At 40.5% G+C, this 23071-nt stretch overlaps 9 protein-coding genes across 11 annotated transcripts in view; 4 read left to right on the forward strand and 5 right to left on the reverse strand.

The window, feature by feature from the left end:
* The window catches only part of LOC115623131 (FH1/FH2 domain-containing protein 3-like), a 28962-nt gene extending 19715 nt beyond the window's left edge, over positions 1 to 9247 (forward strand). Inside the window, exons 10-17 of one of the 3 annotated variants that reach the window (XR_003995377.1) lie at positions 823 to 1024; positions 3929 to 4322; positions 4385 to 4531; positions 6121 to 6459; positions 6519 to 7234; positions 7295 to 7521; positions 8092 to 8223; positions 8577 to 8985. Coding sequence is in view for 2 of the 3 variants with exons in the window: in XM_030517341.1 (XP_030373201.1) it covers positions 823 to 1024; positions 3929 to 4322; positions 4385 to 4531; positions 6121 to 6459; positions 6519 to 7234; positions 7295 to 7521; positions 8577 to 8650 (2099 nt within the window). In the remaining variant the exon portion in view is untranslated. Of the gene's footprint in view, positions 1 to 822; positions 1025 to 3928; positions 4323 to 4384; positions 4532 to 6120; positions 6460 to 6518; positions 7235 to 7294; positions 7522 to 8091; positions 8224 to 8576 lie in introns of all 3 variants that reach the window. The other 2 variants (XM_030517341.1, XM_030517340.1) reach the window with 2 other exon arrangements.
* On the reverse strand, positions 1958 to 2477 carry LOC115623134 (acyl-CoA-binding protein homolog). Its single transcript, XM_030517344.1, has 2 exons — positions 2347 to 2477; positions 1958 to 2276 (listed from the first exon to the last, which is right to left on the reverse strand). The coding sequence occupies exons 1-2, from the start codon at positions 2350 to 2352 to the stop codon at positions 2031 to 2033; spliced, it is 252 nt and encodes an 83-aa protein (XP_030373204.1). The 5' UTR covers positions 2353 to 2477; the 3' UTR covers positions 1958 to 2030.
* On the reverse strand, positions 2666 to 3038 carry LOC115623136 (acyl-CoA-binding protein). The gene is made up of 2 exons (XM_030517345.1): positions 3016 to 3038; positions 2666 to 2963 (listed from the first exon to the last, which is right to left on the reverse strand). The coding sequence occupies exons 1-2, from the start codon at positions 3019 to 3021 to the stop codon at positions 2718 to 2720; spliced, it is 252 nt and encodes an 83-aa protein (XP_030373205.1). The 5' UTR covers positions 3022 to 3038; the 3' UTR covers positions 2666 to 2717.
* Positions 9138 to 10914, reverse strand: LOC115623132. The gene is made up of 5 exons (XM_030517342.1): positions 10693 to 10914; positions 10454 to 10609; positions 10126 to 10389; positions 9540 to 10064; positions 9138 to 9480 (listed from the first exon to the last, which is right to left on the reverse strand). Exons 1-5 carry the CDS (start codon positions 10859 to 10861, stop codon positions 9362 to 9364), a joined length of 1233 nt encoding a protein of 410 aa, XP_030373202.1. The 5' UTR covers positions 10862 to 10914; the 3' UTR covers positions 9138 to 9361.
* Positions 10915 to 12988: 2074 nt separating this feature from the next.
* Positions 12989 to 13309, reverse strand: LOC115622488 (the record flags this gene model as incomplete). The annotated part of the gene is made up of 1 exon (XM_030516434.1): positions 12989 to 13309. A coding segment is annotated over one exon (303 nt), but the record flags the coding sequence as incomplete, so codon positions are not given.
* A 2118-nt stretch (positions 13310 to 15427) lies between these two features.
* Positions 15428 to 17178, forward strand: LOC115622490 (mucin-5AC-like; the record flags this gene model as incomplete). Its single annotated transcript, XM_030516436.1, has 3 exons — positions 15428 to 15980; positions 16059 to 16989; positions 17046 to 17178. Coding segments are annotated over 3 exons (1617 nt in total), but the record flags the coding sequence as incomplete, so codon positions are not given.
* Positions 17179 to 17702: 524 nt separating this feature from the next.
* Positions 17703 to 18230, reverse strand: LOC115622492. Its single transcript, XM_030516437.1, has 2 exons — positions 18207 to 18230; positions 17703 to 18137 (listed from the first exon to the last, which is right to left on the reverse strand). The coding sequence occupies exons 1-2, from the start codon at positions 18228 to 18230 to the stop codon at positions 17703 to 17705; spliced, it is 459 nt and encodes a 152-aa protein (XP_030372297.1).
* Positions 18231 to 18697: 467 nt separating this feature from the next.
* LOC115622493 lies at positions 18698 to 20257 on the forward strand. Its single transcript, XM_030516439.1, has 3 exons — positions 18698 to 18833; positions 19476 to 20061; positions 20125 to 20257. The coding sequence occupies exons 1-3, from the start codon at positions 18698 to 18700 to the stop codon at positions 20255 to 20257; spliced, it is 855 nt and encodes a 284-aa protein (XP_030372299.1).
* A 586-nt stretch (positions 20258 to 20843) lies between these two features.
* LOC115623039 lies at positions 20844 to 22929 on the forward strand. The gene is made up of 4 exons (XM_030517216.1): positions 20844 to 20915; positions 20970 to 21075; positions 22173 to 22683; positions 22738 to 22929. The coding sequence occupies exons 1-4, from the start codon at positions 20865 to 20867 to the stop codon at positions 22859 to 22861; spliced, it is 792 nt and encodes a 263-aa protein (XP_030373076.1). The 5' UTR covers positions 20844 to 20864; the 3' UTR covers positions 22862 to 22929.
* Positions 22930 to 23071: the final 142 nt, after the last annotated feature.

Raw genomic sequence — 23071 nt, forward strand, 5'->3', positions numbered from 1 at the left:
TTGAAACGAGCAAAATTTGTCCAGAGTTGGATTTGCAACTAAGTTTGTGATTGAAGCCGGTGTACTCACAACGGCGGGTGTGGAGCACAAACTGCCATTTGATGTCGCTACTGTAGTATACATTGATTGAGAGTTCACCACAGAAAATGTTAGGGTACTTGTAGTCGATGTACAAGTGGTTGAGGCAATCCAGTTACTGGTTGAGATTGACGGCTTTAAGTATGGTTTTCCCATTGACATATGCAAGTCCTTGGTTATTTTTGCTCTCAGCTCCGAAGGTGATTTACCAGAAATTTTTCTCATCTCCACGTACTTCGGCAGCTTATTGACTACTTCCTCAGCTGCTCCGAGAGCGGCCGAGTCTTCATCAGCATTCATTTACGTGAGATAAGATGACTTGCAAAACAAGCAAAGAAGAAAAATTCTGGGCTGTCTCTGCTCCGATGACGTGTATACGTCAGCAGAGCAGCCCCATACAGCAGATTAATTGTTGATTGGAATCCAAGAAAATAAGGATACTAAACGATTGCCAAAAAGCCAAGGTGAAACTAGGTTTCCGGGTGGTTTTTTTTTAACGCACTATACGCGAAATAATTGAAAAAGAGGAATTTATTACAATTTTTCACGGAGCGCACAATAAAAAGTCGACTAGTCACTTTGACAGCTACCAGGGTTGAAAAAAAATATTTTTAAAACTTTAAATTATAGTTTACAAACAAATATTCCCCAATAATACCAGCTTGTTTGAACCGAAGGGCGATTTTCTAAAAACTACCAACTGAATTATTCTCAGTATGCTAAAGCAGAATTATTGGTTCACAGATCTAGACAGCGAGGACAAACAAATGTTGCTGCAACTCAAGCGCGACCACACGGTGAAGGACTTAACGCAGCGGCTCAGCAATTTACCCACCAGTCCCACACAGGAGTCGCAGAGTCGTCCATTAGTCGGGGATATGTCCGGCCTCATATCGAAAGCCAAAGAGGGACTTGCCAAGAGCAAGAGCAAGGGTGAAATATCACGGTAAGTGAAAAAAATATAGATTTTTAGACCCAGCTGGATTGATCGTTCGTGAGCATAATTTATATATGACCAGCTATTATTATATTTTTATTTATCGCCTTTCCCCATCTGCCTGAACATAACTACGGCGCCAGTTAGCAGCAAAAAGAAGAGCCAAAGAATGTAGAAGGATCAGAATTTTTTCTTCTTTTCGATCAGAATTACGTTTAAATTTCGAGTCAACTATGATTTCTTTCTAACTATCAATTGTTGGCTATCATTTAGATATAGTAATAATAGGGGTTGAACGCTTTCCAATTGTTCAGTTTATTTAACTGTTCATTTTTTAATCTTTTTTATTCTGGACTCAGCTGTGCTGTTTGACTACTTATGGTCATCGAAATGCGATTACGTTTGTTTTTTTTTTTTTATAATTTTCTGACCCATTCAGGCTACTGCACCAAACGTTCGTCATCCCTAAAAATTAATAAAATTTTTAGAAATGATTTAATGATGATTTCGAGAAGTCAAATAGCATTTTAAACATAATTCCATTTTTTAAAATAAAACTGGCTACTGCGCCACAACTTTTTAAAAATTGCGGAGTTCTAAGAACCCACATTCTTCGATTTATTTATCATTCATTTTCGTATTTCGTTCGTATAATAATATCAAATAATATCCCTACTAGAACATTATGCACCCATCAATAGACGTGGTTGTAGAAACAATCTTCATCCGAATACCTAAAAATTCGTAGGAATTTAAATGATCTTTGAGTTTTATATTTTATGAATTCTAAATTATTTCCTTTAATATCGATTTCTTCCGGGCTTCCTATTCCTATGCAACATAATTGAGAACTAACTGAATCATTGATTTCCGATATTATAGTGCACAACAGTTTGGAATTAAATTGAAAGATAATGGTCTGCAATTAAAGACACAATTGTGTTTCCATTTGAATATTCTAGATCATTTATTGATAACGTTTTAACCAGCAACGAGTTCACAGAGCTTATCCGGCTTAGGCGTATTTGGGAGCATATTTCTCATAGGTTGCAATGTAGGCTGCCTTGGCGGCATCCTGGGACAGGCCCTTGTGCTTGTTCCATGCACTCCACTTGGCCTTGCCCTTCAGATCCAATGCACCGGGCTCGGCTGTGTTGTTGTCTCCAACGGTGGCTTGCTTGTACAGGCCGTAGAATTCCAAGAATTCGTCGTTGGTGGGGGTCTTGGAGAAGCTCTTGGCTTTCTGGGCGGCGGTGTTGAACTGCAGAAAATAGAAGGTGGATGATGTGGATTTGTTGTAATACTTCCGTTAGTCCGTTCGGAATACTTACATCCATGTTTTAGTCTTGCCGGTGGTTGCTGATGAATGTCCGACTTTGGAAAGTTGTGTGGCTTTTATAGCCAAGTATGGGCCAGCTACTGATATCGATTTATGAGTCCATTACCTAGATATCAATGTTCGCCCGACTACTTTCTTGCAATGCCATTTGATAAGCTAATAGATTATGCTTTCGTTTAGTTTAGTCATGCGGCCCAAATGGACGGCAAATAAAATTTGACTTTAATTGTTGCAAAACATTTATCAGCAGAGAGTATCAAAGGTGAACCCTCGATGTGGTAATAGCTGCCAGGCCTTTGAAGTTGAAAGACTTTCTTTTACTCACTCTTTTATTACACATGCACAAAATATAGATACATTAGTCTAGGCATAGATAGGGGAATACTTTTCATATAGCGCCACATATGCGGCCTTCGCCGCTGCCTCAGACATACCCTTCCGACTGAGCCATGCATCGTACTTAGCCCTGCCAGTCAAGTCCAAGAGACCGGGCCTATTAATGTTCACATCCCCCACAGTGACTTGCTTGTAGAGCCCATAGAAGTCCAAGTAGACCTCATTTGGGGGCTGCTTTGTGAATGCCTTGCAATTAACACACGCTGTTTCGAACTAAGGAGTACATTTCAAATTATTTATTGCATTTAATTACTGATTAACTCACATCCATCTCTATCTGGCCTATACTTTAAAAGACAATGCATTTGCGAAGCACAATGCAAGTCTTTTATAGCTCAGCTACTCAAAGAAAATATAACTAAATCTAATCAATGCCCAAGTGTTAATGATAAGAGTCCACAAACAATGGCTTTCAATGGCATACTTAAGTGGTCGTGTGGGAACTGCTATAGATGTTTATAAGTTTAATAAAATCAGCTAAAGGTTAGCGTGGATTACGTTTTCTATTCAAAATGTTTGAAGTAACGATCAATATGCTATTCGAGGATATGTATACAGATTTATTCTAGCATCATTATGTTTTTGATTTAAGTGGATTGGAGTCCAGCACATCTTTTGAATTTCCTCATTTGTTGACTAGAACAAGCGCATACTTTATATTGCTCATATCCGTAACATGCAGCCCCTAGCCCACTACTTTGGATTTTGCCGCCTCCGCTTATCTTGCTGCCATGTGCAGTGTGAAGAACGCTTACCGATTGATAAGGATTTGGTCGATATCGACAACTATAGCTTTATGGCACTGCAGGGTGCAACATTAATTGGACTAATAAGATATGGGAAAAGAATAGATGGGTAAGGGTCGAGCGCAGCCGACTTCGAAGTACTCTATAACTGAAATAAATAAAAAAAATAAAGAGAAAATCATATCTTTTTTTAATATTTACAAGCGGATTGTACTTGTTGACCTCATAAAGTTACTAAAATTACACTCGAAGAAAAGAACAGGAAAAGGGCGATAATGAGCAGATGTGTTTACAGAGAATGTTTGTTGAGGTTAAAAAAATGTGTAAATTTTCCAGTTTTAGACAGACGTGCAGAGGAACTACAAATCTACAAAACAACCATTAATTAAAAAAAATTTTCAAACTTATTTTCATTATTTTTAAATTTTTCAGCTCGTCGAGCGTTGATCAGGAACTGAAAAAGTCGGAGCCGAAGAAATCAGAAAATGAACTACACTGGGAGGAATTGGTGCGTAACATGACACGGCCGCTAAATCTGTGTGATCTGGACTTTACGGATCTGCATTCGGATGATGAGAAAGATGTGCTGGCGCCGCGGGGCCTGAGTGTAGGCATACCACCACCACCTCCACCCCTAGGCAGCATTGCGCCGCCGCCGATGATGCCGCCACCCATGCTGAACGCCAGTCTGGTGCCACCGCCTATGTTTAGTTACAGCAACTATGGTGCCGGAAGTCTGACAAACAGTGTCAACAGTTCGATGAATGGCTCCTTCAATGGAGAGCTGGGCAATGGCAACAACACGATCAAGAAGAATAAGAAAACGGTGCGCAGGAAACATTCATTTTCATTCATAATTCGATAAACTAAATACAACTCGAACTGCAGGTCAAGCTCTTCTGGAAGGAAGTGCGCGAGGACATGATACCCGTTGCGGTGGGAAAGACCATTTGGGATGAGCTGCCGAGCGCCAATGTGGACACACAGAAGCTCGAACATCTCTTTGAGTCACGCGCCAAAGACTTGATGACCAAGGTGCGTATACGTAATACATTTTGTGATTCATTAATCAAATTGAATTGGCCAACGGTTTCTTAAACAAATTAATTTGTTAGCTATATATGTGTCAATAATAATGAGTAAAGAAATGAAATATCTGGATATTCTTTCCTTATGTGTCCAATGTTGCATAACATTTGCGAATGATTTTTGTATTCTCTTCCCATTTATTTTTTGATATCTAAAATTTGATAAATGTCAACGGCTTGTTTGCGGATATATATCTACCTAAATGTTGTGCTAAAACATAAAAACCAAAACAAAACAAAAAAAAACAAAAAAATACCTCAAATATTAAACAACAAAAATCTGTTTCATATGTTTGCCAAACTCAGGAGGTGAGTGCAATAAATTTGTTATCTCTCTCTGTTTCGATTTGTTTTCGTTTAGTTTGTCGTTTGGTGTCGGCTAATTGTTAATCCACTTTTATGTTTAAACACACACACACAGACTATAAAGTACTTTTACACAAACACGCACTTGCCCTAACTCTAAAGGCTGGAGGGTAACATTTCTTGGGAGTTTCGAGTTGGGAGTAGTGTGTTTTTTGTTTGTTCCTAACATCTGTTTGCCCAATTCCGGGGAATTCTGTCTTTATCTCCCTACTTTTCCCCAACACGTACAAACAACACACACTCGCACATCATTTTCATGTTCTACTTGTATATTTATTTTGTAAACTCGTTTTTTTTTTGCACATTTCCAATTGAGGACCAAAAATAATTTCTGAATTACAAATTACATTTCATGGCCTTTTTTGCCAGAAATACTGTGAAAACTTTTGATTATTCAAAATACAAATGTTGTAGTTCCTTTTACCAATATTAGGCTTAAAGACTAAAATAATATTTGAAAGGAACGAACATTTTTATATTATTTTATTATTATTTTAATATATTTTTATGTCAACGAACATTGACTGCCGACATAAGAAAAGCCTTATAAGCTATGAAAGCCCAAGTAGGAGAAATTTAATCAATTTACAATAATAGAGAATCGAAATGAAAGTGAAACACAAGTTTCGAGATATGAAATACAATTAAAAGTTTCCAGCCTTCAATAGTTTCATTAATTACTCTTAGGGTTTCCTGAATGGAAAAAGAGAAAAGAATATTCCGAAAGATACTTATTTGGAATATTTTTTCATCCCTTCGATTGAGGAATCTCCAGGGTAACATGTTCAATACGGCAGGCTTAAAGCGTTTGTTAGATTCAACTTATCATAGCTTGAATAGAGGAGTTCGGCCTAATATATAAACTCAATTAAATCGTCAATGTAAAGCCATAAACAACTAAATTAATTTGAAAGTAAAGAAAGCAGCATTTTTTATAGAAGGAATCGACGATACCTATATTTTAAATGATAATTAATTATTGCATTTGCATTTTTATAGAAAAAGGGTGGTAATATTTACACACATTATTAAGTTTTCTACACTGTATTGCTTGTTTTGCTTTTGAAAATGAAACTCTTAATTATTTCTGGTCCCTGTTTCAATGTTTCAATTCTGCATTCACCTAATATTCAACGCATTACTCATACGCCCTGGGTGCACACATTACAGAAACAACAAGAGTTGAACAAAAGCAAAGAGGTAATCGTGCTGGATCATAAGCGTTCCAATGCCATTAACATTGCCATGACCAAGTTGCCGCCTCCGCGCGCCATCAAGGCGGCTATTCTCAAAATGGATGCGACGGTGGTGACACGCGAAGGCATTGACAAGTTGCTGAACATGCTGCCCACAGATGAGGAGCGCGGCAAGATACAGGAGGCACAAATGTCCAATCCAGACCTGCCGCTTGGCAGTGCCGAACAATTTCTGCTCACACTCGCCTCCATCTCCGAGTTGGGAGCGCGTTTGAAGCTGTGGGCCTTCCGCCTGGACTTTGACAACAGCGAGGTGAGTGATTGAAAGGATTATAAATTCTGTCAGTTAGTGACTGATGGTTTCGATTGCAGAAAGAAATTGCAGAGCCGCTGATGGATCTAAAGCAGGGCATTGAGATTCTGCGCCACAATCGCACCTTCCGCTGTATACTCTCGACTCTGCTGTCCGTGGGCATCTTCCTGAATGGGGCGCCCGTGAAGGGCTTCCAGATCGAGTATTTGGCCAAGGTGCCTGAGGTAAAGGACACGGTGCACAAGCACTCGCTGCTGCACCATCTCTGTCACATGGTGATGGAGTCATGCAGCGAGACCAGCGATCTATATTCCGAAATCGGACCCATCACACGCGCCTCCAAGGCAGACTTTACGGACTTGGCACACAATCTGACCCAACTGGAGTCCGAGTGCAAGGCCTCGTGGGATCGCCTCAAGCTCATTGCCAAGCACGACTGTGCGCCGCCGCTAAAGCAAAAGCTAGTGGACTTTTTGGCCGATTGCGCCGAACGTATTATCATATTGCAGATTGTGCATCGACGCGTCATGAATCGCTATCGCAAGTTTCTGCTTTGGCTGGGCATGCCCCAGCACAGTGTCGCCGAATCGCGACCCAACGAGTTCTGCCGCACCCTCTCCGAGTTCGCGCTCGAGTATCGCACCACGCGCGAGCGCGTGCAGCAGCAGCTGGAGAAGAAGGCCAACCATCGGGAGCGGAACAAGACGCGCGGCAAACTGATCATCGACATGGTCAAGTTCAAAACCAAAGAGGATCGCGCCGATGAGGAACTCAAGTATGTGATTTATTACTTCAATTGTGAAATTATTTTATAAGTTGGTGCATTTTTTCACAGACAACTTCTGGGTACGCCTAGCACGGATACGGCCGATGGTACGCTGACTTGGCGCCGTCGTCGCGCCGAGCAGCTACGCTCGCCCATTTCGCGCCAAAGTGAGGAGCAGTTTACCGACGGAGATGATGAAATACTGGAGTCTCTGGTCAAAACTGCCACTAAGGCCCCAGGCACCCGCACCACGCCCCGCGAACGCAAACGTACGCGTCATGCGGATCGCAAATCCTGTAAGTTGAATTCTCCCCCACCCTATCCCCGCCTCAAATGTTTTTTAGTGTCTTTCATCCCCTCTTTATATCAGCTATAATTTCAAGAGTACTTTAATAAAGGTGTTGGTGTTTTGTTTTATTTTTTTTATTGGAAAACAGCGCGCTATGTTTATTATTATTAGGCAGTCTACAAGAAACACACACACACCCCACGCACATTCGCGGCCAACTGAAAACGTTCGAAATGATAAATTAAATTTAAAAAAGAAAAAGCATTTTCATGGCTACAAGTTTACACTAAATTCTAAATTTAAGCTTTAAAGCTAAGCAAACATTTTCTGTTTGTGCGCTAGCGCTATTTACTAGTCAATAAGTGTGCCCTTTTTAGAGCTCTATAGTACTTTTATGCCTATCCCTTAAAGCTTTTGTATATTTTTTATTTAAATTGTTGCTTTGCCCTTAATTTGTTGCCTATTTTATTGGGTTTTTATTTTAATTTCCCTACCATCAATTTAATTTACTCATATTGCACCCATCAATCAAAACTATAAATCAAACAATACGTATAAAATCGTTTGCATATTGAAGTGAAGCGCTCCCGCACGCGTGAAGGATTCACAGTTGAAAGAGCTCCATCACCATAGAAACCGATAGCGATACCGATACCGATAACGAAACCATTAAAGCAACTGCGAGCTGTTTTTAGGTTTTACTCCTTTGGTTAGTGTTTCTTTCCGTTGCTTACTTTTTTGTTTTTGAATTGATTTTGCGCTCAATTGCAGGCCCAGTATAAGATTTCTGGCTGCATTGACGCTTTATTTGTTAAATTTTTGTAATTTGTTAAAAGTTTTTGTTTCTCTTTGGTCTTGTATTTGCCATTTGCGCTCCACGGTACGAGTTTTTGGTTAAAAAATTTGGTTACATCTGCATGAGCATAACAAACTTTTCCAAAACCAACAAAGACTTACGCGCCACTAAAAACGCATGAACTTGCATCTATAATGCCTCGATAACTAATAAAGAAGTTGGTTATCCAACAGCGATTATTCATTTTTCGATTTTCGATATTGCAGTGCGTCGCACCCTGAAGAACGGTTTAACGGATGAGGAGAAACAGCACGTAGCTGCCCTAATACAAACCTATTAGTAGTGTAGTGTTCGAATTTTCCCTCACAAGCACACCAGTGACGTCACAAGTCGGCCAACAGCAACAACAATAGCGCACAGACTGAATTTGGCGATCTCACGATGACAGCAGTTACCAATTATTTTAAATACAGACACACGCATATACATATATATATACCACCACAGTGCGCAGTTTGGCGACAACAACGAAAAGTCCTTACCCAATATTTTTTATTTGTGTTACTATTTTTACTCAATTATTATTATTATATTATTATTATGATAATTTGTTTTCCTTAAGCACTTGCGCTAAGTGCTAAACAAACAGAAATATGAAAATGTTTATATAAATTAGAATTGTAGTACATATGTCCTTAAAGTAGTGCTTAAAACAAAAACTGTATTACATAATAGTGAAACGATTTTAAAAACTTATGTGTAAGTGCTGTTAGAATTTCAATTTCCTTCCTTATATTTTGTACCAAATTTTGACGACACCTTCTGCGTTTTTATTTCATATTATAAATTATGGATCCTATATTATAAAGTATACCTACACTTAAATTATGTAAATTAGGCATAAATTAACTACAAATAAATAAAAATACCATACATATTTATTAAAGCGCGCGTAATTCTTATTTTCATGCGCTTTCGGCGCGTTTTCTTACCGCTTTCTGCGCGTTTTTAGCTCTCCTAAAAGCTGTAGCATACTTTTAGGCCGCTTCTATTAAAACCCATTCGTGCATGGCTGCTGCACATAATCCAAACAAAAACCGCGATTATCAATATCATTGGGCGCCTCCACGCCATCGGTGTGAAAATATAGACGGAAGGGTCTTACGCTCGCTGCCAGCAAAATAAATTGGTTTAATTAAAATACTTGGGTGGCCCTTTGTTCAACTTACACTGCACTGTTTTGGCCAACATGCCCGCCTCGGCGCTAAAAGTGCCGCCACACACGCGATCCTCACAGCCCGGCAATGGCGGTATGCGATCCGCTGAACGTATGCAGCCCATCATCAGCCAATCATTGGTGCAGGCATTCGGACTGGATGCAAAGCTACCTCCACCCCCTCCGACCATCGTGCCCACAGGATTATTCGAATTTCCCGAAATGGTAAAGGATCTCGAACGATTATTCTCCATATCCGCACAGGCATTGTACTGAATGCCGCAGAAGTTGCGCTCATTGCGAATGCATATGCTATAGTCCTGGTTGGATAACTGCCGTCCGCTCACCGAATTGAAGTTGAAGCTGCGGACGCGTCCACTAATGGCCGTGTAATACTGCAGGCAGCCCTGATCGGCGCGACTGATGCTGCCACAATGTATCTGCGTCACACGTACGCGCCACAGACGTGGAAAGGTGCCACTGGTTATCACTGAGAGCACAATGGGATTGCTTTGTCCTAGGCCCGCATCCACGTACACTATTTGAAGAATGGAATTGGTATAATATTTTGCACATTAGCGCCAATTTGCAGCACCTACTGTGGTCGCCCGTCGAGCTGCCGCATATGGTAGGCGTGGGACTGCCTCCAGAGACCAAGAGCTGATCCTGATTGCACAAATGATTGGCTGGATCTGGCGGTGCTATAGAGAACATATCCAGATCCAAACGCAATTGACAAATATCCGGATGTAGCTTCTGCACAGTCACCTGACAACTGCCCGTGCCATCGTACACATCCGGATGATTGGGATTCACAAAGTAGGTGGAGTTCTCACGTATAATTCCCCCACAGGTCTGCAGAACTACAAAGTGAAGATTGTACTAAAGTCTCTATATAGAAGTGAGGCATCCATAACCTGAACATACAAATGCAACAGACGCCATAACCACCACCGCCACAAGGGCCTCCTGGTATGCCACTACGGAGCAGGCAATCCTTGCTGGGCATGCAGTTGCCCTGCTCGCCAGAGGGTGCTGCACAGCCACTCGCACCCACAGGCACCACCGTAAAAATGGGCAGAACTATGCAAGAAATAGAGCGATAGGTTAGAAGTCACGAAATACCAGAGGCTGAGATCCTCTGGGATCTTCCGCAGCACACCTACACCTGGACTCGCGTGGCGCCACCGACAGCCACTTGCTGCCAAAAAGCAGATCGCGCCAACTATTTGAGTACGAGGAAGTTCGCACCTTGCCCGAGACCAACGATAATGCACATAAAAACACGACCACAGAGCGCATCCAATGCGTCCTTTTTAAATTCGACATCGCCATTGAGACAACACTTTTCACTATTTTCCACAATTTTCACAGTTTTCACAGTTTTCTTCGCCACCACTATACGTATAAACAACCGCACGTGACGCGACCTCGCTATGTTATGGCAGGCAGCCGCGACAATTGCGACAATTTATGCTGCTCGAAAAAAGTTTAATGACCGTTAATATAGTATATGTGGCGCACAATTTGTTGACGCTCTGCGCTTTTAGTTAAAAACAGAATTTAGCAAAATATTAATTACAACAACAAAGCGCATGAAGCGCAACACGGTGCCAACAACCATCATAATTAGATGCGCCACAATCAACGCCTGCACGCCTAGTGGCACCACTTGCCGCTTTAAAAGAGGGCAGTCCCAAGAGTGTACGACCACACATAGAAGATACCAACAAGTTTTGTAAACCTATTAATTCTCGTACTTACCGCGTCCCATTTTAGTTAAATGTACTCTAAGTCTATTTTATTCTAAAAGAGTTTTCAGTTTTAGTTGCGTTCTTTTCTAAAATCTTTTTGGCATGAGAAAGCCATGTCTTTTTTTCTAACGAACTGTAGATTTTCGGATACAGATTGAAACAGAACATTAGAAAATACGAGATTTTAATCATCATCAAAATTTATCAGAACTATATCACAGCGTTCTCACAGGCGCTAGGCTTGCAGAAAGTACTTTACCCCACCAACAAATCCATTAAGGAAAGATCACACATATATGTTTCATCGATATAATTATCCCTATTTTCTTCCATTTTTAAAAATATTCATCAGCCATCATCTCATAATTAGGTTTAGAGAAAGTACTTTACCCCACCAAGAAATCCATTAAGGAAAGATCACACATATATAAGTTTCATCGATATAATTATCCCTATTTTCTTCCATTTTTAAAAAGAATCATCAACCATGATCTGATAATTACGTTTAGAGAAAGTAGTTTACCCAACCAACAAATCCATTAAGGAAAGATCACACATATATATGTTTCATCGATATAATTATCTCTATTTTCTTCCATTTTTCAAAAGAATCATCAACCATGATCTCATAATTACGTTTAGAGAAAGTACTTTACCCCACCAACAAATCCATTAAGGAAAGATCACACATATATATGTTTCATCGATATAATTATCTCTATTTTCTTCTATTTTTTAAAATAATCATCAGCCATCATCTCATAATTATTGGCAAATATATGGCACAGGAAATAGCTGTTGGCGAATATGTCGATTGAGGAAGCAATTCAAACTTTGACTCTACATTTTGGGTAAATTTGGGTATTGTCAGACCATCTGGTCAATGAATATGTTGCCTGTTCTCTAGTTGTTCGCTTTCTTATAGTTGTCATATCTCTAACAGGTGATTGCTTCAATTGTAATTTTATCTATAGTAATGAATTGGTGCAAACTTCTCCAAACACTGGATAGGAACCTGCTTCACACTTTTTTTATCATTTTCAAAATATCATTTACTTTTCCGGTCGACGTTCCTCTAATATAGAACTTTTTGTAATTCCTTTACTGTGCATTAGTTCAACATTACAATGTTCTTTTGGGCAGTTGATATGTCCTCTTCGGAACCCAACTAATATTTTAGTGATTTGGACTCGCCCAGTGTTATGCTGGGGTATATAAAACGATAATATTCATTGAAATCTAGATATTAACTGAAGACCATTAGCTGGGGAAACAAATACAAAGCAACGTACGATTAGCAGCCTTTAAACATTAAGTTCATTAAGTATTTATTTTTAAATACAAATACCAGTGCAACACTTCTGAGACTACCCTCGTAAATGTATAAATGTAGCATAGGCCGATACACAAAACAGCGACATTCCACATTTCGTCAACTTGTTGTCATTTGTTTCCTGTTGCGAATTTGTTTTTCCTCACTTTCGCGGCCATTAAATGTTGAGTAAGGCGTAAATTCGAGCATGAAAGTGCAGCACAATTTGTTACTATTATCTTTATTATTATTTATAAAGCCAAACGTATGGCAACATAATTGAAATACAAGTGGATTTATCAAAAATAATTCACGTCATCGTCACCAATGGATGGCCATAATTAGATTACAGCATGGCTTATAAAACTAAACAGTTACAAGTGGGTCAATGTTAAATGAAATTAGTCTTAAGACTTATGTAGTGGGTGCGGGAATATTGCACTCTAGAGCGCCGACTTGACCGCACATATCAATGCAGAATTTGCCCGATGCCATGTCGCAGACCTTATTGGCTGGACAGTTATAGACTTGCTCGTCAATGTCGATGCCGTTGCACTTTTGGAAGGTAGTACGACTGGTGCAGACGAAAGTAACCGAGTCCGAGCATTGTGGACACGTTGGTACCGTTTCCGTGCGATCACAACCGGCTTCAGCTTCACCTTCCGGTCTACACCAATGGCCATCACTGCAGACCTCACCCGGCTCGCACGACTCTATGCTATCATCATCGACCACCAGTCCTTGACCATTCGATGAGCAGTATTTATAGGCCGTCCTACTCACGCAGGCGTAGTCGACCCTCGTCCCCTCATCCGTCTGGCAGACATCGCAAATAGCCAGCGTTTGGGCCAGCAAGCATGTGCTGGCCACCAAGACGATCTTCAAATGGAGATAGAAAGGAGAATTCGTATGGTTGACGGGTTAATTGGCTAAGATGTTTAATAAAAGTTTTCAGCTGGGCAAAGATCCTTGTTTACAGTTAATCGCTTAAAATACAGTTGCCAACTAGAGAGACTCTATTTCTGGCTAACTCTCAACGAAAGCTGCGCACTTTCTTTTGCAAAAAGTGTGATCCCAAAGATTGAACCAGCTCAATCACCGGCCGTGAATACCCTATTTAACTATATATGTATATTGTCATACGCACCAGAACCCTGTGAGCCATTTTCAATCACCTCGCACCGACGAAACGCACAAATCAGGCTAGACTAGTCGGTTTCAAAAAATGAGCACTTCTTTTATAAGGTATCTGGGAAGAAACAGAGATAAGAGGCATGGTTTTTATGTATTTGCCAAATCTTTATAGGCAGAATTGTGTTCAGGGTCGTAGATTGTAGCTACTTTAAGGAAGAGTTTTGCTAATTTGCAAATATGGACATTGGCATTGGCATTAGGCGACGTCTCTGGAGATAAAAGCTTTCGCTTTAAAAGCAGGGCTAAGCACAGTGGGAGTTCAGTGGAAGGTTACGGCTAACAAGATGTGGAATTTTATACTGCTGCTGGCATTTACAGTCAATATTCTGCTGCCAATTGTTGGGCTGAATGCGAACTGCGGTTATTTCCCGCAACCATTTTCAGATTTGTTATGGAGGCAAAACTATATCATAAGCATTAAAAAAAGGCTCACCAGAATCATCTCTGTAGGTGCTAGTACTAACAGTTCCGTTAGCTATACTTGCCCAAATAACCAAATTCGAACACTCTACGGATCCATATGTGAGTGCGACGCCTGCAAAGTGGTGCCAGGAAGTGGGAAGTGTGAGAATAACGCCTTGTTTGCCTGCACCTCCAGGACTTGATTGGCGCCCCAAATGCCAATATAGGTCGTTGTGGGGTAAATCAGGAGTGTAATACTCAAAAAGGCTTTGCTGGCAGTCCTTGTGCTGTGGACTGCCATACTAACCAGAGAGATCTGTGGAGATGATTTTGATGTCGAACTCTCTCAACCACCACTGAGGAAGCCACAAGATATGGAATTTCACTAAAAATGTCTAGTTATGTAAGATGCCGACGATTCGCTGAAAAGTATTACCAACTGGGGAGCTGCAAAAAAATTTGCACAGCTTTTATAGGCCCACTTCGTAGCTGGCAAAAAAACAACTAAATTAGCGATAAGGGGAATGTTTTTATACTCGTATGCTTGCCAAATCTTTATGAAGAGATTTGCGCTCAGGGTCAAAGATTGCGGCTACTGTGAGGAAGTCTCAAATTACATATTTTCGCAAGAACTTGGCTGATTTGCAAATATTAAAAAAAAAAAAGTTATAGAATACATTCAGACACATACATTGGCATTGAGAGATAATGGCCAATGGCCTGTACTACGGCATATCTCTGCAGATAAAACGATTCCCACAGGGAAAAAGTGCTTATAAGGCGGCGCCATGCCTTAATGAGTTTAGTGTAAGGTTGAACTATATAGGATATACTTGTCAAAATGCGGATCTGTAGCTTGTTGCTCGCTTTGATGGCCAATATTTTGTTGCCCGTTGATGTAAATGCGAACTGCGGTCAATGTTTTGGATCGCACGCTTGCGTCTCTCCTAACCACTTTCAGATTTGTTTTGGAGGTAAATCCTTACAATAATATCACAAGACGAAAAACTTGATGTTACGTAACTTCCTCTAAGCGCAGGTGTGCGAGACGAAAGCGTGATATATCTTTGCCCAAATGGTGCTATTTGTACTCCCTTTGGCACGATATGTGAGCAGGACAATAGCAATATGCAACTGGGTTGTGCCACTACCTCCCAATGTAATGACTGTACGGATGACTCCGTATTTGCTTGCACTTCGAAAACCACATATGCCAAGTGTACTGGCGGAGCACCCAGTACGAACGAACGTAGTTGTGCTCAGGGCTACGTTTGTAGTGTGGAGAAATCAAAAACTTCTGTTCCATGTATTGTGGACTGCAATACGAATCAGAAGGATCTGTGCATAAGTGCAGACGACTTCTATATAGATTTGGACACTACTCCCCCATCAACCACTGAGGAATCGGCATCTACCGATGAATCTTCAACTCCTGAACTATCTACAATCCCCGAAGAAACTTCAACCACTGACGTATCCATAACCACTGACGAGTCGCCAATTACAACTACGGATGCGTCTACAAACACAGAAGAGCCGGCAACAACAGACGAGAATACAACAACTGAAGAATCTACAACTATTGATGATTCTGCAACTTCAACAACCACTGATGAGTCTACAACTACTAATGATTCTACAACCACCAATGAATTTACAACAACTGTTGAGTCCACAACCACCGACGAATCGTCAACTACTGACGAAACTACAAGCACTGAAGAATCTACAACTACTGATGCCTCTACAACCACTGAAGAGTCTACAACCACTGAACAAACTACAACCACAGGTGTGTCTATTACTACTAAAGAATCATTCATATCTCAAGATTCTTCAATTACTAAAATATTTACCAAACAATCCACAGCAACTGAAGAGTCTACAACTACTGACGAATCTACGACCACAGATGTGTCCACAACTACTGATGAATCTACCACAGAACCACTAACAACTACTACTGAAGTACCTACAACTACTACTGAACTTTCTACAACTACAAGTGAAGAACTATCAACTACTACTGAATCACCAACCACAACTACTGAGCCACCCACAACTACCACTGAACCACCCACCACTACTACAGAAGAACCCACCACTACAACAGAAGAACCCACCACTACTACTGAAGAACCCACCACTACTACTGAAGAACCCACAACAACCACTGAAACACCGACTACTACCACTGAAGCACTCACAACCACAACTGAACCACTCACCACTACGACTGAAGCACCCACCACTACTACTGAACCACCAACCACAACTACTGAAACACCCACAACTACCACTGAAGCACCGACCACTACCACTGAAGCGCCTACAACCACTACAGAGCCCCACACTACTACCACTCAAGAACCCACCACCACAACTGAAGCTCTCACAACCACTACAGAGCCACCCACCACTACCACTGAAGAACCTACCACCACAACGGAAACACGCACCACTACAACTGATGCACCCACAACCACTACAGAGGCACCCACCACCACAACTGAAGCACCCACAACCACTACAGAGCCACCCACCACTACTACTAAAGCACCCACAACTACTACTGAAGCACCGACCACCACAACTGAAGCACCGACCACTACTACTGAACCATCAACCACAACTACTGAAAAACTCACCACTACTACTGAAAAGCCCACCACTACTACTGAACCACCCACCACAACTACAGAAACGCCTGCAACCACTACAACGCCGAGTCCCGAAGCACAAGTTTGTGAAAACGGACCCACAGGATATTTCGCATATCCAAATGATACGGATTGCAGAAGGTTAGTACAAACATAATGGATTTACGAATAAATACATAATATTTATATACTTCCAGCTACATCTACTGTAATTTCCGAGGAGGCGTTTGGCAAGGCGTTAGGCTTCAATGCCCTGCCGAAAACCCATACTTCACTGTTGGAAAAATTTGTGGACCTGAGAAGCCAACGGGTGTTGGCTGTGTAGAGTGATTGCAAATTCTCATGCAGATACTTATGCTAATCAGCTTGTAAAATATATCCGATTGGTTATAAAACATCTAAAAATATTTAAACCATTGTTAAACCAAATATGTAAATATTTCAAAGAATGAGCCAAAATTACTTAAACATAACTACTTAAGTGAACCGCTTTATTTTAGGAATTAAACTAGACTAGACACAGCTAAGTTTGTCAATAAAATAATTTACATGCATTAATTTTGTATTGCTTTTAATTTAGGGAACATACTACAAGTATATTCATAATCATTCCGACCATAAGTTTCTATAACTAATGATAGCCCTTTAACATTCGATTAAAAACTAAATTTGAAGCCAATTGCAGTTTCGGCAAAAGACAATATTAGTAAAAGGCACTTGGAATTATTTTTGTGCGCTGCAACAATTGCTCTCCTGAACATCTCCAGCTGGTGATATATTTTTCATGTTTTCTACAATCATGTGAAATTTCTAGCCTAGTTTAAGGTGTAGTGTGATAGGGTTACTTTCAGTGTTTAGGGCGCAGGAATGTTACACTCGATTTGGCCGGGCACATCGCACTCATCCACACAGAATTCACCCGAATCTATCGAGCAGACTTTGTTTGGAGGGCAGGTGCTAACCTGGGGGCCCAGTGTATTGCCATTGCACATTTGGAAAGTGGTTCGACTCGTGCAAACGAACAGACGGTTGCCATCGCAAGTCCTGCAGTTGGCTTCAGCAGCCGTTGGATCACAGGAGGGCTCATAAAATCCTTCATTGAAGCAAATGATGCCCAAATCTGTGCAGACCTTGCCCTCGCCACAATCCATAATATTCTCATCGTTACGCACATTATCGTAGCAGACCTTGAAATGGGTCGCGTTTACGCACGCCACATTATTGGACTGACAAGTATTACAATCGCCTGAAACATTGACCAGCACATAGCTTAGTGCGAGGATGAGGAACTGCAATTACATAAACATATTTTTAAGCAACATTCTTGGACCTACGCATCTCTCGAAGCTTATACCCACCAGCGTTTTCTGGGACTCCTGCATCTTGCTGTGATATCAAAAAGTTTAGGTGCAGCTGACAGACTGATGAAGTGGGCGAGCATGTGCTCGACTTTTATATCACTATGCTACCGCTATATTGCCCAACACCCCAGATAAGGTGTTTTTAATGTGCGGCTTAAAGTGAGCAAACAAAAGGCTCCTCCCCGTTTGCTATCCAGCTACCAACTCGTATTTTTCATTGACATTATGAGGAACCTAAAAACAAAGATAAGCCTCAATGGAAATGAACATAGATGTTCTTTTTTTATGCGCAGCATTATGGCCAGATAAAGCGAGCAACATCATCGTCGTGGCCAAGGCCAAACCCACTACGGTGAGAAACTATTTCCACAAAGATAAGCCATGGCAGAAATCACACGTGCCCTTACCCGACTTTATAAATTCCAGAGCGCAGCTGTAACCCCGTTAGTTACAAAGTTGCCTTGAAGAGGGCTACAATAGTTAATGCTATGAGCAAGATTCCTTTCCACTTGCTCGCGCTCCTAGCCTGCCTGCTGGTGCCTCCACCAGTCGAGGCCACTTGCGGTCAGTGCTACACGGCCCACGCCTGCACCGGCCTCTCCACCTTTCAGGTCTGCTACAATGGTAAGTCAATTAGCTACAATCAGGAACAAAAGGGAGCGTGAAATTCCAGACTATGTGATTCCAGATTATATACTCGAACTATATCTAAATGAACACAAAAAAAATCATTGAGAAAAATTAATTAAATAATGGAAAAGATAAAAACAACATTATTATATAAAAGGTAAATACATGAATTTGTTTTAGAAAATATATCTGCCGGGAATCATTGCCACACATTACGAAAAAATAATATTCAACTGAATAGAAAAAAAGTACATATATAGTAATTAATTGAAAATACGCTCGATTGACAAAATTACCTAAAGAACTATAACACCTATAATAATTATAAAGAAAAAATGAACTTTCTCTAATAATCTTTAAAAAAAAGCCCTATTCCCGTTTCCGAATTCGGAACCTATTGAGCACATCGTTTTAAGCATAAGACCGATTCTACGGGATCAAGCAGCAGTTTCATTGACAAATCAGTGACATACTAAATGATGCACTTTAAAATATTTTTAAAAATGCTTTAACTTAGAATTTTGTAATTAAAACACTTGTAAGAATTTTCCAACTTACCCAACTATTGACCAGCTGCGGTTCTTGATTTTAGAACAAATACAATTCACACAATCTCCACATTCTTCTGTTGTACAGGTGTACGCGATGAGAGCATTACTTATAGCTGTCCCGGGGATAGACCGGTATGTACGGCTTTCGGCATAATCTGCATGGCGGAGGGTGCTCCTCGGGCCTGTGGCGATGTGTCCCAATGTGAAAGTTGCGGCGCCAATGATATCTACACCTGCACCTCGCTGAACACCTTCGGCAAGTGCAGCGATGGGGCAGTTACTGCGGGCAGAGCCACTTGCCCGGAGGGGAACGTGTGCAGCGTAGCTGGTGCTGCCGCAGGTACACCCTGTATTTCGCGTTGCGGTTCCAGCTTCGATGATATATGCGATAGGGTAACTGATAGTGGAGGTGAAAATGAAACCACTACTACAACGACGGGAGACAGTTCAGGTACTTCAACTGAACCATCCACAAGTACCTCGCCTGGAAGTTCGGACACATCTCCAGGAGGAACTAACGAACCACCTATAAGTACGGATGAACCACCCACTGACTTGCCTATAAGTACGGATGAACCACCCACCACGAGCACGGAAGAACCCGAAACACAAGTTTGTGAAAATGGACCCACGGGGCGTTTTGCATTTCCAGGCGACACTGTTTGTACATCGTGAGTTTTGAAGAATATGAAAACTATAGTATTTCCTGTAATATAACAACAACATTTTTCCAGTTACATCTTCTGTAATAGAAAAGGCGACACTTGGATCGGCACCATCCTTGAGTGCCCTTCGGCTAATCCCTTTTTTAATGCCACATTAACTTATTGTGTACCCGAAAGACCAACTGGCCCTGGCTGTGTCTGAAGCCAAAGATACCAAAATACACATATAGATATTACAATTAAGCTCGTCTCTTAATCAGAAGCTAAATAAAATACTTGTATACTATCTACGCTGTACGATATTTCTCTTAGTTCGACGAACTCCAAATTGCACGAGTTTCTCGACTGGTAATGGATCTATGGCTAAAGACAAACAGTTCTTAACTGGCATTTTAAATATTGACCAATTACCTACAAGTATTTGGTAAAAACTGCTTCACCCATCTTCATTAACACTCAACTACCTCTGAATACCTCGAGTTCAATGTTGTGGTTCTAATCTCAAACGCCTTACCTTCAAATCAGTCAAGTTCGCATCAGCACCCACAACAAAGATGCGGAAATCCATATAGAGGGAGAGAAAGATAAAAGTGTTAAGCTGTATTTAATGCTGACACCAACATAAACATTGGAAAGTCAAAGCAAATAAAGTAATTAACATGCTTGCAAGCATGAAGCGTACGTAAACGATGAACAAATTTCACTAACTTTGGGTAAGTTAGACGCGAGGCCAGAGATTAGGAGTCCGCAGTAGCTGTAGAACCTTGAAAGCGTGAGGAACCTTCCGCGCATACTAAAATCTTTTGAAAATGTTTTTGATAACGCGAGGAACTGCGAACTTGGTGCTTTTTGCAAGTTTCGTAAGTAAACGTTTTCAGTAACTACCACCTGGCTAACCGATTCTGTTGCACTAGTGTACAATACTGTGGCTGGCCCGGGAAGGTACGGCCGATTGCAATGTTTGTCAGAGCAATGGAGCGGCCTGCATTAACTCGACCTCGTACTACATGTGCTTCGGAGGTGTGTATGTGATTCATTATCGTTTGAGTGAGGCAGTTGTTGTGAAATGAAATTATAATAATAATTGTGAATACTTAATATATGCCTTATAAAACATTATGGCTAAAAAAAGACGAGAAAGAGTATGAGTTTTTAAATGTTAAATCCCAAAGGATATATTAAAAGTCTATATATATGTAATAGGCATAAAAAAGGCAGTAGTATCATTAGCTCGACATGGCGAATCGATACATACATTCGCGCTCATAAAAAAGCTTTTTAAAGCTAATAATATAAATATTTTGTACACGATCTTCTAACTCTGTTCAAATTTTTTTTTTTTCGTATTTTATTTAAAATTGTCCATCATGGACAATCATTAAATTCGATAAAGATAAACTTCACAGTTTATTATTTCATTTAGAATGTGGTTGTAGTATCCGGCTAGTCCCTGGGGAGGTCCAGAACGCCAACAAACAAAAAAACAAACTTAAAAAGTACCATTACATAACGGTTCTTCGCGACAAATCCTAAATCTATATGAACATTAAATTCTTTTTAATCATAATACCTTTGGATACCAATATTAACATGATATAATAATATTATATTTATTATAGAACTGCCTTAGAAACGATTGGTAGAATTTATTTTAACTATACTATGGTTAGACATAGTACAAAAAATAAATCCCAAAGAGGTTTGCTGTGGTTAACAACTATTTTTTCGAATAGAATTCTTAGTCGTTTCTTCAAAAAAACATATTCATTACTTGAGAAATTTATCAATTTTGTAAGCCAATTATTTGCTACGTGACCATAATTTATTTGCTTGATATTTCAATAGTACATTATTTCTGAAGTCTCATTAAAATCAAATCAATATGTCATAAAGTCCACAAAAAACGGTTGACTCGCATTATAATATGATAATTTAAATTTAGTATTAAGAAGGACCGATCACTGTGTATAGAAGTATAAAAATATATTTCAATCTGATTAGATCTAGAAAATCTAAAAACCATTTCTGATAATAACTAATACCCTTTTGTATTATTTAAATCCAAAATCTTACGCGTCTTTCTAATCTCCATTCTTCTAAAAAACATCCATTTCTAGGCATTACGCCGAATCAGGAGCAACTCTACCATTGCCTAGATGGCTTCGAGTGCACCGACCTGAGAGCCATTTGCGTGCAGAAAAACGCTCAACGGCCCCCGAGCTGTGGGAATACGGCGCTGTGCGGGCAGTGCAGCGCCCATAGAAACTATTTGTTCGCCTGCCTGAGTCGAGGCATCTTTCAGATGTGTTATGGGTCCTCGCAACCAGCTGGAAAATTTGGATACTGCCCCACTGGCTTCGTATGCCATGCGGGCAGCGATGCTGTTTGCGTGCCAGAGAATACAGTCTCAACCATTACCTGCGATGTCGCGGACGAACAGGTAGATACAACAACAGTGCAGACAACGGACTCCACAACCGGCAGCACCATGGATAGCTCCTCGGATTCCACTCCCAGTAGCACGGAAACTAGCACGCCCACCATACGTTGGACGCCTTTAAGAGTCTGTGAGGAGAGGCGTGAATCAGGACTCTTTCCAACCGTGCCGGAAGATGTGTACTGCCAACGGTTTGTATTTCAAATAAACGTGACACAAATATTTTAAATTGTTCATCTTTGCAGCTATATATATTGCTTTTATAAATTGGCTGTCATAAAGGCGATTGAGTATACATGCCCTGCGAATACTTATTTCCAAATCGAGAAGCAACTATGCACCACGATTAAGCCCAGCTATTGTCTGTAGAATGTGAAAATATTCAAATTATACTCGTACAACTTAATATATAAATATGGAATATATATACAATTCAATTCAACTGCGTACTAAATGGAAAACATTGTCACAAGTCAGCACAACCCCTAGCACAATTTTTGTCTTTTAACGATTTTTACAGATCACTCTTAAATAGCATGTGTATGACAAATGGCTCAAGTGACTTCTCCAAGTCTAAAA

This window comes from Scaptodrosophila lebanonensis, unplaced genomic scaffold (assembly GCF_003285725.1).
Source record: "Scaptodrosophila lebanonensis strain 11010-0011.00,11010-0021.00 unplaced genomic scaffold, SlebRS2 tig00000043-arrow-pilon, whole genome shotgun sequence".
NCBI lineage: Eukaryota > Metazoa > Arthropoda > Insecta > Diptera > Drosophilidae > Scaptodrosophila > Scaptodrosophila lebanonensis.